Source organism: Microtus oregoni, unplaced genomic scaffold (assembly GCF_018167655.1).
Source record: "Microtus oregoni isolate MIOR12 unplaced genomic scaffold, Mior012 000001F_ref0000356, whole genome shotgun sequence".
Classification (NCBI taxonomy): Eukaryota; Metazoa; Chordata; class Mammalia; order Rodentia; family Cricetidae; genus Microtus; species Microtus oregoni.
The window spans coordinates 2,642,673-2,655,783 of record NW_024543060.1 but is presented as its reverse complement, the minus strand read 5'-3'; the positions used below and the strand labels follow the sequence as shown (position 1 = coordinate 2,655,783).

Sequence of the window (13,111 nt, the reverse complement as noted above, 5' to 3'; positions counted from 1 at the left end):
ATCATTCCACTCCATTCCTGATGCACTCTGGTGGCTTCCACACTGGGCTTACTGTGATCATACTGCCATGAAAACGGGCACACAACTATTTGTCCGAGTTTTAGTTCCCTTATTTGGGGAACACAGCACTGAGTTTTTGTGGTTTCAATTGTTGAGACAGGATCTCTCTACCTAGCTGTGACTGTCCTGGAACTTTCAAAGTAGATCAGGCTGGCCCTGAATTCAGAAATCCACCTGCCTCTACCTCCCAAGTGCTGGGATTAAAGGTGTGCGCCACCACTGACCAGTTGCCACTTAGTTTTTAGTGTGAATCCAGCACTACATTCCTGAGACAAACATCACCTGACCATACAGTATTCTTTTGTGCATATTTCTGCATGTAGTAAAATTCAGGGCTGTAGCATCTGTTTGTGTGGAGAATGGCATCCTCGTTTTCTCATATTGATTTGTAGAACATTAGTATCAGGAAATACTGATTTCCTGCAATAGATTGGGAAGTCTTTCATTCCTCAATTTCCAAAAGAGTCCCTGTAGCTTCACATATTTTCTTCCTTTATGTTTCATAAAATATAATCAGTAAAACCATCTGGTGTAGGAGTATAGAGGGAATGGAAGAAGGGAGCTTTTGCTCTTTGCCTGCTCGCTCTCTCTTGCTAGCAAGTCCATTCCTTACTGCTACTAGTGACTTCTTCTTCAGGACTCTGCCACAGACTGAAGACTGCTGGGACATCAAGCATCATGGACTGGACAACCCACTGAAATCTTGGACCTTTCATTGGCACAACCACTATTGGCAAGCTGGACCACAGCCTGTAAGTCATTCTAATAAATCCTCTTTCTCTACATATGTATATATTTTTCTCCCTTTCCCCCCAATGGCATAAACCTTGCTTCTTTTATGACGCCAATGTTTGGGCTGTCTGTCTAGAGAGATTCATTCTCTCAGTGCTGCTCCTCTAGAGCAGTTGTTCTCAACCTGTGGGTCATGACCCCTTTGTAGGGCAAATGACCCTTTCACAGGGGTCATCTAAGACCATCAGAAAACACATGTTTACATTACAATTCAAAACAGTAACACATTTACAGTTATGAAGTACCAACAAAAGTAATTTTATGGTTGGGGGTCACTGCATGAGGAAAGGGTCACAACATTAAAAAGGTTGAGAACCCCTGCTGTAGAGAGCCCTCACTAATACAAGTTTTCTTTAAGGGGAGGTTTTAAACTAAAAAATCAACTTCTTCTTATACATATAGAGCTATTAGGACCATCTATTTCTTCTTGAGTGATCTGCAGTGCAGTTTGTGACTTTCAAAGACCTGTTGACTTTATTTTTTCTTTATATCAACACATATCAATATAGTATTCACACACGGAGCCTCTGGATGAGTGTCAGGTCACAGTGCTCAAGGCATGTTACCACCCTGTGCACACTGAAGCCTTGGAAGAGAGTCAGGTCACTCTTTCCTGACACTGACAATTTCCAGTGTTTCCCCTTGCTAGTCTAGCTAGCAGTTTATCACTCAGGAAACAGCCTTTGATGGCGCAGGCTTCTCCCTTCTATCTGCTTTATATCTCCTGAACTGCTGTACTAATCTGTCTTCCCTCCCCTCTGGGTAGCTTAGGTTTCTTTGTTCCTTTCCTTTTTTCTCCCAAAGCAGTAAACCAAGGTCACTGATTTGAGACCTTGCTTCTATTCTGATGCCAATGTTTGAGCTGTCAGTCTCCCTTCAGATGCTGCTGCAGATGTATCCTATAAATACTGCTATCCTTGTTTTCATTTTTATTCAGTTCATGTTATTTATGCTTTGTGGTTTCTCCTTTAACCCATGGATTATTCAGAATTGTATTATTAACCTTCCAAATATTTTAGGATTTCCCAAAAATCTATATTCATCATCAAATTTAACTTTAATTTCATTCTTAGAAAACGTCTAAATCCTTCGAAACTTATCAAGACTTGCTTTATGGTTTTAATCCTAGCAGAAGTTCTGTGTGCAGTTTGAAATCGGACATATTCTGTTTCAGTTGAACAGAATTTCTATAGGTGACCACTGGGAAAGGCACTGAACTGTCCTTGACAACCTTCTGCATGTCTGTTCTATCAGTTACCTGGAAGAGAATGTTAATTTCTGACTACAACTGTGTGTGTGGCCATTTGTCCCTACAGTTTCATTGTTACCCTTATCTCAAAGCTATGTTAGTAACATACAAAAAGACTCATTATGGCCTTCTGCTGGACTCGCTCTTTAGTTTTGATCTGAAATCTGCTTTGATATTAATAAAGTTACCTGAGCTTCATTTTGGTTAGTGTTCCTGTGGTCTGACTTCTACCTTTCTACCATCAACTTGCTTCTCAAATGACTAACAGTGTCTTATCTACAGGTTACATTTGAATCTCAAATCCTCACTCAACAGACTTGATTAAAAGTTGACGACTTTTAGTCACTAGTTTTACCTTATTTATATTTAATGTATTATTGATATTTTAGGTTTAAACCTATCCCCTTCCTATTCTCTTTTTTCCATTTTCTTTCTCCATTTTTCTCTTACTTTGGCCTTTGTTTTTATGCATTGAAATAATTTTACAATTCTATTTTATTTCATTGGTTACTAGCTGTTTGTCATAGTAACAGTTGTTTATGGGAAAGAGTATGTATCTCTAATTCACCAGTTTTCATGTTTAGCATAACAGCTTTACAACAGCATATTTCTATTTTTCTACTTTCTACTTTTTTAAATATCATTACACACATTAATTTCATATCTGACAGACACCAATTCTATGTTGTTGTTAGTAAATATCTTTTAAAGAGACTGCACTGCAGTGAGCATTTTGTTGTTCTCAGTCTTGGAGTAGATGCATATTTCCCATTGACATTTTCTTCCTGAAGATTTTCCGTTGACATTTCCTCTAGTGGAGGTTTATATAAAATTAATTCTTTGGATTCTTTATGACTGAAAAAATTTTAATTTAATTTTTATTTTTGAAAGATACCTTCTCAGAGTATAGAATTCTATTTTTAACAATTCCTTCATACTTTAAACATACTGCTCTATTGACATCAAATCTACCACTAGCTTAATAATTTATGGTCTAATCTACTTCCCCACTGGTTTTTAGAATTTCAATGGTATTTTTCATGTTTTTAAAAATATGACTTTTAGCCAGGCGTGCTAGTACACGCCTTTAATCCCAGGACTCCAGAAACAGAGGCAAAGGCAGATGGATCTCCATGAGTTCAAGGCCAACCTAGTCTATAAAATGAGTTCCAAAACAGGCAGGACTGTTACACAGACAAGTCCCCCACACAAAGACTTTTAATCACAGTGTTTTTGTTTTGTTAGCTCCTAGTTTCTATGCCTTTTTAAAAAATATATTTATTTTTAATTTATGTGTTTGAATGTTTGTCTGCATGTAAAAGCACCATATGGGTCAAGGCCTACGGAGGCCAGAGTAGGCAGTGTATCCCCAGGAACTGGAGTTACAGACAGCTACAGTTACGACCACACAGGTACTGGGAACCAAACCTGGGTCTTCTCAAAGCACACCAGGTGCTCTTAACCAGTTAACCATCTCTCCAGCTCCTACCTTGATTTTTTTGTTTATCTCTTCTGTTTGGTTTTGAGACAGGCTCTCACTCACTATGTAGCCCAGGTTGACCGCCCTAGACTGAGAGAGTGGGCATATGCCACCACGCTTAGCTTTAGTTTTCTTTAAAAATTTAAAAAGCGATGTTACAATCTCTTTCAGATTACTGATCATGTTCCAGCGTTGTTGGCGGTCTAAGTTTTCTGTCCGTCATCTCTGCTAACACATATCTGTGGTGGCTTCATGTGCTTCTGTAATACTTTTAAAGGTAAAAGTCACTCTTATGCAGTCCTTCTGCTTGTCCGTTCCGTAGTGCTGGAGCTCAGTTCCAGGACCTTGTGTGTACTGAGCGAATGCTCTGCCACTGACCTACATACAGCCTTCGTTAGTCCAGCTGTTCTTGTTCAGCTCTAGGGACACATATGCAATTTGTCTTAAAGAGGTCTGCATTTATTTCTGGTGGTGCTTGGGAATATCATGATCAATAGCTACTTTTATGATCATTTTGTAAAACATAGAGCTTCTAGCTCTATATAATTGTTTTAGATTTATAATTTGTGAGCAGGATTTTTCAGATAGGGTTTGACTTATCATAGGAGATTTTTCTCATCTACAGAGAGTTGAGATCAGAATAAATACCCTATTGTCTCCTGGGCCAATGAATGGAGGATTTCCACCCCTTCCTTTTCACAAGGATATGATCCTTTGCGGACTTTCTATGGAAATCTCAGTTCCAATTTTTCATCTTACTCAGGCTTCAGGCTGTACCTCGTGCTGCTAAGGGCATGAGTCACATACAGCCTCTCTGTCTCCACGGGACAGCTACAAAGTCAGCGCATGTGCATACACAGCCCTCCGGGATATAGTTTTCTCTCTGCTCTGGAACACGGAAAAGTTTGATTTTCTCATAAACTTAACATTGAATTAAAGGAAACAACGAAAACACAATATTTTACCATTGGCTCTGGGTGTTTGGGAAGAAGGCATCCACAGGAGTCTGGGCATTGAGTTTTGTAATTATGTGATAGAAAGCACGTGAACTATGCTAGAAAACCTGCCACAGAAGAGCATGAGAACAACGGTTCCTAGTGGTGGGAATGTCAGATGAGCATCTAGCAGACTCATCAGTATATTTAACAAAGATGCAAGAAAAAAAAAAAAACAAAACTAAAAGGGAGTTAATACACGTAATGACACTGGGAACATATGCACTAACAACTGTATCTATGTAAGGACACTGGAACATCTTGCTCAGCTGAGCGGACAGGCTAAATGAGATGATAAGTAACAGATTGGAAAGTCCAAGGTTTGGCATAAAAACAAAAATGAAAGTCCCAAAACATAGGATTCAGCCTAAAAACAACCCATGAGAATACCGATTATTCCCTACCCCACACGAGCACAGGGTAGAAAACGGCTGCCAGAACTCTCTTAGAAGAGTGCCCAGGAGGGAGGGGAAGTAGGACGTGCCCAGCAGATAACACGCACGTGCTAGTCATCTTCTGTCATGTAATAAACTATCCTGGAGCATTCTATTATCTCAGAGTTTCTGTGGGTCATAATGCTAGTACAGCTTAGCTGGATGCCGAATCCTTGAGTTTCCTAGGAGGAAATCAGAGCGTGGGGGCCTTAAGAGAAAACTTAACAGAGGGAGGGCTGAGCTCTCACAGCTCTGGGCTGGGTCCAGTTCCTGGTGGGCTGCTGAGCTGGGAGCGCCAGTTCCTCTGGGACTGCTGCTTCCTAGCTCCCTAGCACACAGGCTTCTCTACAAGATAGCTCCCCTCATTACACACGCAAACCAGGGAACAGGAAGGTGAGTGTCACGCATGCCTAATCTCTGCACATAATCGTGGGAGTGGTCTCTATCTCGTCCCACGTTCTAAGTCCATCTCACACTTAATGGGGGTGAGAGACTGATCATTAGGAACGATGCTAAAAGTTACATGAGACATCATGTCATATTTGAAAAAGATCTTAATGGTACAACATGAGACCTCAAATCTGTAAGACAATCAAACACGTTTTTAGAGAACAAAAGTTCAGACCACAAATGGTTGGGACATAGAATGCTTATGTTAGAGAAGCGAAAGAACACTGGAGGAGAAAGGTCAGGCTGGCTTTCCACAGCTGTTTAAAACAAGCCAAAGGCTGTCCTGAGAAGAAGGCGGTACTCGATTTCTGTTGTTCTAACAAACTTAGCAAAAACTGGAAGGGCACGATCTATTACAGCTCACATAAGCTGCTTAGAGATGGACACCATACACGTCTGTTCAATATTATTATTACACCCCCGAGCTAACAGAACATGGGAGGTACTCAGTAAATATTTCATTAGTGATGCATGAAAAACAACTAAGGAATAAATCCACAGGGAAAGAAATTTAAATCTTAAAGAATGCAATGTCTAGAACCTTCCAAACTCATGATAACATAGTGTCTTTGGAGGTCATGGATGTGATGCTGGGTGAACACAAAGAATGAATGAGGTCAGGATATCTGGATAAAATGACATCTGGGTCTTAAAGGCCTACTGCTCTGATTACATGATACTGTTGGTCTGAAAACAGGCACCTTCCAGACACTACTCCTGACAGACAGAATGAATCTGGCCAATAAGACAACGCTGAAAATGCAATAGAAACATAACCCACTTCCAACCCCACCTCCCACCCCATCCCTCACATGTCAAAGCGTTTCCCCAAACATAAAATGAAGTTCATCTGGAGCAACCTGAGGCTGACTCCACTTTTCCTGAGCTTGCTGTACCACTCCAGGAAGCATGGTATAGAAAGACAAAGTTATGGGCGTGGCAGTCACCCTGACCTACTCTGGGCTGTGCTTGACCTCTGTAGAACAAGGCTTGCGAGAAACCCAGGCTCTTCAGGCCTCAGCAACTTAGTTCACAACTAAGATAATACTGACCTTACAGGGTTTCTCTTTTTGTTACCCCAAGTAATTGGAGTGTTCTTAGAGAGAGTGAAAACTACCCAGAAATAGTTTTAGAGCCAGCTAAAAACAGTGCTCCGACTCCTACCTGGATAGTTCTTCACAGGCGTCATCTTGTTATAATCTTCAGACAAAATAAATTCCTACAAGACAAAAGAAAACCATAAGGCAAAAGGATTTTTTTTCTTGAGATTTTATTTATTTTTATTTTATGTGTATGGGTGTTTGGCCTGCACGTATGTCTGCACACCACATACACGCAGTGCCCTTGGAGGCCAGAAGAGGGAGTCGGGTCCTCTGGAACTAGAGCTACAGATGGTTGTTTGCTGTCATGGGGGTGCTGGAAATTGAACCCAGGTCCTCTGGAAGGACAGCCAGGGCTCCTAACAGTGGAGTCATCTTCAGGCTCCCAAGCAAAAATAAACTATTTAATGAGCAATTATGCTTTGGTAAACAGACTGCATAATAGAATGTATGTTATATAACATTAACATTAGTTAAACATGTAACATTAATGGTTTGTCAATCAACTTGACATGTGTGACTCTCTCCAACAGTAGCCCAAACTCACATGAGATCATGTTCCGAGTTAGGGTTCTGGTCAATGCCAATCCTAATTGGATTCAAAGTCTCACTGGCGCCACAGCAAACACTGAAAGACGGTAGCAGTGAGCAACTAGGCGACAGTTCTCTACTGAGAAATACTGTTAGCATTAGCAATTCACTTTCCCTTATAACAAGCTCCTTGTGGCTGCTCCTGCTCAGTCCCTGTGTGTCTAGGGGCACAATGAGCTGTCACCATGTCTGCCAGTGTGTGGAAGGCACCCCCGAAGTTAATGAGCCGAGTCTGGATAACAAAAGCCGTGAAGACATTAGTCTCTACACAGCACACCTGTGGGAACACACGAAAGGGTCGCACCTAAGCACCCATGCAGTTGCTGATGCCAGTGTGGACTCCAACCAGGTATTTACAAGGCCTGGCCAAGGGCTGAGCTCTTCCCGCTTTCTCAAATGCAAACACCCACATATCTCTGAAGGTGAACTGCTGAGCAGGGGTGGAGGAACAGCATGAAATAAAGCAGGGCTTTATTCTGGGCTTACGACAAAACAATGAAGCTTTTCACAACAGCTGGAAACATCTAGAATTTTTCTCTGATGACTGACAAAGCCGGTGGGAGGACAGACATGGACATTCCTTTCTTGCTATTAGGTGTTTACTGAGTTCACATAGATTATGTAATTTTTTAGGTGAAAATACTGTATTATTTTTGTGACAGATGCCACAAAGGTAAAATAGCATGACAGAATATACTAGTTTCTTTGGTTCTGCTTTTCTGCCATAGGCCCTTCTATAAAGGGAACCTCTTTATGTTTTTCTTGGGAAAAACATTACTCAACTTGCCAGGTTTTTGCAGTTATTGTTGTTGTTTTTCGAGACAAGACTTCTCTGTGAAACAACAGCACTGACTGTCCTGGAACTCACTCTATAGACCAGGCTGGCCTCAAACTTACAGAGATCTGCTTGCCTCTGCCTCCTGAGTGCTGGGATTCAGCTTCTTCAACTTGCCAGTTTAACCTCATAACCATGAATCCCTTCACGGAATGGCACCATATCTACTCATTTCTGAAGAGCTCAACTCAGTGTGACAGATAAAGTTGAAAGGAAATATACAACTCCCCTCTGAGGAACTGACAGACTATCTCTCCAGAGCCTCCAAGAGAGACAGAGAGAACATGTCTGCTGTAAACACAACTGATAACTGGACAAATCTGTTTAGTTCATATTAAATATACTGAAATAGTTCATCGTCCTAAGCAAAGACTGCAGTTTTTCTTGGAAAAAGGCAAAGCATACAATAAAACAATTTGATGCAGCTTTTCACTTAGGATTTAAGAAATGTATACAAAATATAAAACTACACGTTTATTTTGTACTAGTAATTTCAAAAAATATTTTCTTCCACTGATAATAACATGTAGACAAGGAAAATTTGGGGGTGATCCTGTCACTTTATATATATACTATGGAAACCACATGCTAGTCTAAATATACAAAAGAAATATTTAAAGGTCCTTTTGTGAGATCATTTCTTTGATATAAATATTATTGAAAGTATATCTATTATACTTGTATTGTACAGCTTAATAATGAAATCTATAATAAAATGCAAGGTAAAAATAAATTGGTGATGCTTTTTCAATATTAACAAATTAGACAGTCATCCTTTACTCACCAACTGCATTCTTTTTCTAATGAGTTCACAGGATGCTGTACTGTTCAGAGGGTGTGTTATATGATGGGATATGTCTAATGATACTAATAGATTATTGACCAGTCAGAATTTTATATATATCTAATATATTACTACTCACAAAAATCTAATGTGACATTCTGGCTAAAGCTCACATTTATTTCCTTTAGGATTGACCAGTCAAAATTAGATTACATACACTTTAAATTATTTTGGAAAAAACATTCTTCCATTCTACTGTCTACCTATCACCTAATTAATTTTAATGCATCTTACAGAACATTAAACACGAAGAGGTGCACAATGGAGAAGTTAGTGACTGCACTTCAATCTTCCTTTATAAGCAAACAGACTTAGACCATTTGGTGTGTACTAATAAACCTTATTTAAAAATATAAACACTTTTGTAAACATACACAGAGAATAAAAATACACATTTATGGATTTTGTTATTAGGTGTATAAAAATAAGATAACAGCTACTTTCCCTTAATACATATCAGAGCTATCTTTCCAAAAATCACTTAATTTAACTTACTCTTTTTGGTGACCCTACAAAACTCTATAAAATGGGTATACCATTTGTTTTTCAAGTCCTGCCCTTTTTAAACGGTAACGTTAGTTATCTGCTGTTTTTCACTGTTATAAAACAGCATGCATGTCCATATGACATGATGCACACAGAAGATTGCTGACTCAAAACTGAGAGTTACATAACACTCTCCATGAAACTTAACGGCACCCAGCTCCTACCTTCACATCACAGTGACTACTCCCTTCCATCAACAGATGTGTTCACCTTTTCACTTTTGCCAAACTAATGTGCAAGAAAGTGCATCTCGCTGTGGCTTAATAAACACGAATGTTCATGTATATGGGATTATTTTCTTTTCTTTCTTTCCTTTTTTTGGGGGGGGCTTTCATTTTTCTGTATAAATTTCTATTTAGATTTTGCTTTAGATTTTTTTATTGACCCCCCCAGAAAAACCCTAAGACAAAACAAACAAACGAACGAACAGCTGACTCTGAAGGAAAGTCTGCAACTGATGCTAGATCTGGGTGTGAAGTCTCAGCAACACAAGCAAAGGCCCAACAAATAGAAATCAAGAAATATGCTGGTACATCACTACCAAGCTGGCCCGAGTCTCAGAGAAATCCAGCTGGTCTCCAGGACACAGGAAGTTGTTGGCTGGACAGACAGAAATAAGGACACAGGAGGGGAGGGGATTTCCCTGCAGCTTTCTCCATCTCCCTTTGGACTGTAATACTAGCTCTGCAGGCCTTCAGCTTCCCCTACCCACTGGGAAATAGTGTAACCTAGCCCCATCTGCAGCCTGGAGAACTTATGTCTCCTAACTAGCAGAACAGTGTTTCTAGATGTGAGAAAGTGGCAGAGGAACCAGGCCCTCTGGGCTTTGGTTAAGACTGTAACAGTAAACCCAGCAGATCTGGATAGCAGTAACTTAACTCCCGAGGCAATGAACACAGTGTGGCCCCTGCCATCTTATATTCTGTAATATTCTTACTGACGTATACAAAGGTTCTGACTACCAGACTTTGTAACCCACTGTCTAATAAGTAAAACCTTTCCCTCTCCCAATATCCTGCCCTTGAACTTTACTTACTGGGTCTTTTGTATTAAAAAATCATTGATAAACAAAAGCAACTGTGATATCCTGAGTTGAAATTGCACTTGGGGGGAGTTTTGAAGCAGGGTCACAAGTAGCCCAGGCTAGCCTTAAACTCCCTATGTGACCCAGAGAGCTGGGACTGCATGTTTGCACCACCATGCCACTTACAAAGTGCTGCAGGTGGAAGCCAGGCCCTCATGCACGCTAGGTGCGCGCACTCTGCCAACTGGGCTATATCCTCAGCACTATAATTTTAAAGTTTGGTTTATAAAAATAACTTCAACTGAAATGTCTTCCATGAGGAATTACACTCAGATCTTTCTATTTAATCTCCTTGACTAGTTTGAGCAGTTTTGAACATCTGCAACCAGGGTTTTGCTTTCCTTTGTCTCTCAATTTCTCTTAAAACCAAGCCTAGCAAAATTAGTCAATCAGATGGTAAAATTACTTTAATTGGGCTATGGTATTTTTTAAAGTTGTTAACATGTCCTGTCATTTTTAAAAGTATTAAAAAGTCCACGTTTGCCTAGACACACGCCAATCACAACGCTGCTGAATGCTTCACAAGAACTGTTGCCACTTTTTATTTGCATTTGAAATACATCTGTCAAATACACCACGGCTTTTGTTTGGTAATATCGAGTTCCCTCAACTACTCCCATTTGTTAATAAGTTTTTGTCAGTCCAAGCACAGTAGGTAGTATAGTGTGTTTTTCACTGGAATAAACATACCATTTTGGTTTCTGGTCATCCTTAGGATCCTACACATCAAAAGTTCTTGATAGTGTCGAGTCATTCTGTCTCTCTCTTCTGGAGTGACCAGTCAAGGGATATTACACAGTTCTAAGCACTGTCCACCACCTCACTTGCTTTGTAAGGATCAATGAGACAGATCTGTAAGAATCCTGATGATGAAACCACAGTACCTTACACATTAAAACATCTACTGGGTAGCAAGATGGTCCAACAGCAAAAGCCCCTGCCATGCATGGCTGGTGAGCTTAGTTTATAACACAGAATTCATGTTAAAAAAAAAGAGTAAATCAATTCTACAAAATTGCCCTCAGCATGTATGTAACCCTCCCCTCAAACACACATCAGACACATAATAATAAATAATTTTTAAATTAAGTTTCTTGCATTATTTGAAAGCCTGCCAACAATCTCTCTTCTTAAAATCTAACACCACCTCACAAATTAAAAACAGAATCTAAAATTAGGTCATTAGCTACCAACTAACTGTCTGTTAAGTGTGTGGTGTACCAAAGACATTCTGACTGAAGGCACAATAAGTCTACTTTTATCAAGAAAACAAAACTATAGTTACATGCCAGAAGAAGGTTTTATTCTCAGAAAAATAAACAAAGCAGTCACCAAGGTCACACCCAAATAAAGAACTCAGCCCTCATTAATAAAGAATGAAGGGGAAAATACTGGCTTATGCTTCATTACCTAGCAAAAGGTCACAAAGAAGTCCCCAGATTTAAAACAAGGTGTGTGCTGCACAAGTCATTCCTGAAAGGAGGAGAGACATACAACAAGAGTTTGATAAGCTGGTCCTCGCCACTGACTTGGGGTGCTTCCTCTTCATCTATGACCCTAATGGAGGTTTGTTTTGTGTGTGGTACCCCACACTTCTCTCATGCTCCTTCCCTGTGCTTTCGGTTTTGATTTCTAGTTTGTCTGGCTCCTCCCCTTTCTCTCAAGTCCTAATCTGCCTTCTGCTTGAGTCACTCGACTTGTTGCTTTCCTTTAGGTTTCCAGTTGAGCTACTTGGGTTTTCAACTCCAGTTCCATCTTTGTGTCAGCCTGGTCCTTGTCGATGTTTCTATTTCATTATTGAACTGCACTCTCAAGTTCTGGGCTGTCTCTCACTTCATTAGTCTTATGTTTGTGTTTTCTCGGGCATCGCTCAGGTATTTATTCTTAAATTTTCCCCCTTATTTTCACTGAGCTGCTTGTATCTTCTTTAAATTCCTTCAACCTTTTTTTTTTTAAATGAAGTTTATGATGGTTCTTTTAAATTCTGTGTCCTGGGTTCATCTAGGTTCATTGGCAAGCATTTCTACAGGACTAGTGGATTTTGGAAGTGAAATATTGGCTTGATGTTTCATATTGTTTATATTTTTGTGATGAGACCTGAGTATGTGGACTTCTTTTGTTAGTTCTAGGTTTGATACAGACAGAATAATTGGGGCATAAGAGAGGATGTATGAGCAGGTTAGACCTAGAAGCTGGAAACAGCTTAGGTGGAATGAAGTCTGGTGGGCTGGTGTACAGTTGTGTGCCCTGGCCCCAAGTTGGAATAGGGATTAGATCTGGCTGGGTGGAGTACCTGGACGTGGTATGGGATGGACAGGTAGGTTGGAAGACAGGCAGGAAAGGTCCTGTCTGAAACCTGGAAGTTGGTTGTGGCAGAGGCAGAGATGCTAGTCTAGACTGGGGCAGTGGATATGGGTACCATGCAAGCTCCAAAGGAGGGAAGTAATCAACAGTTCTGCCCAGCCCACCATGAACTCCAACAATGACAAGCATGGCTTGATAGCCCTGAGGGTGCAGCAGGGGCACATGTGATAATGTGTCCACATGAGCTCATCACTGATCATAAACACACCACTCTGGAGGGAGATGTTGATGCGAGTGTGAGAGGGACGCCAGGGGCACGGGTGAACCTCTACCCCTTCATCTCTACA

At 40.3% G+C, this 13,111-nt stretch overlaps 1 protein-coding gene across 3 annotated transcripts in view; it reads right to left on the bottom strand.

Moving 5' to 3' along the window:
- The window catches only part of Wdfy2 (WD repeat and FYVE domain containing 2), a 136,255-nt gene that overhangs the window by 39,051 nt on the left and 84,093 nt on the right, over positions 1 to 13,111 (bottom strand). For all 3 annotated transcript variants that reach the window (XR_005975883.1, XR_005975882.1, XM_041668136.1), the window contains exon 4: positions 6,625 to 6,679. Coding sequence is in view for 1 of the 3 variants with exons in the window: in XM_041668136.1 (XP_041524070.1) it covers positions 6,625 to 6,679 (55 nt within the window). In the remaining 2 variants the exon portion in view is untranslated. The remainder of the gene's footprint in view (positions 1 to 6,624; positions 6,680 to 13,111) is intronic.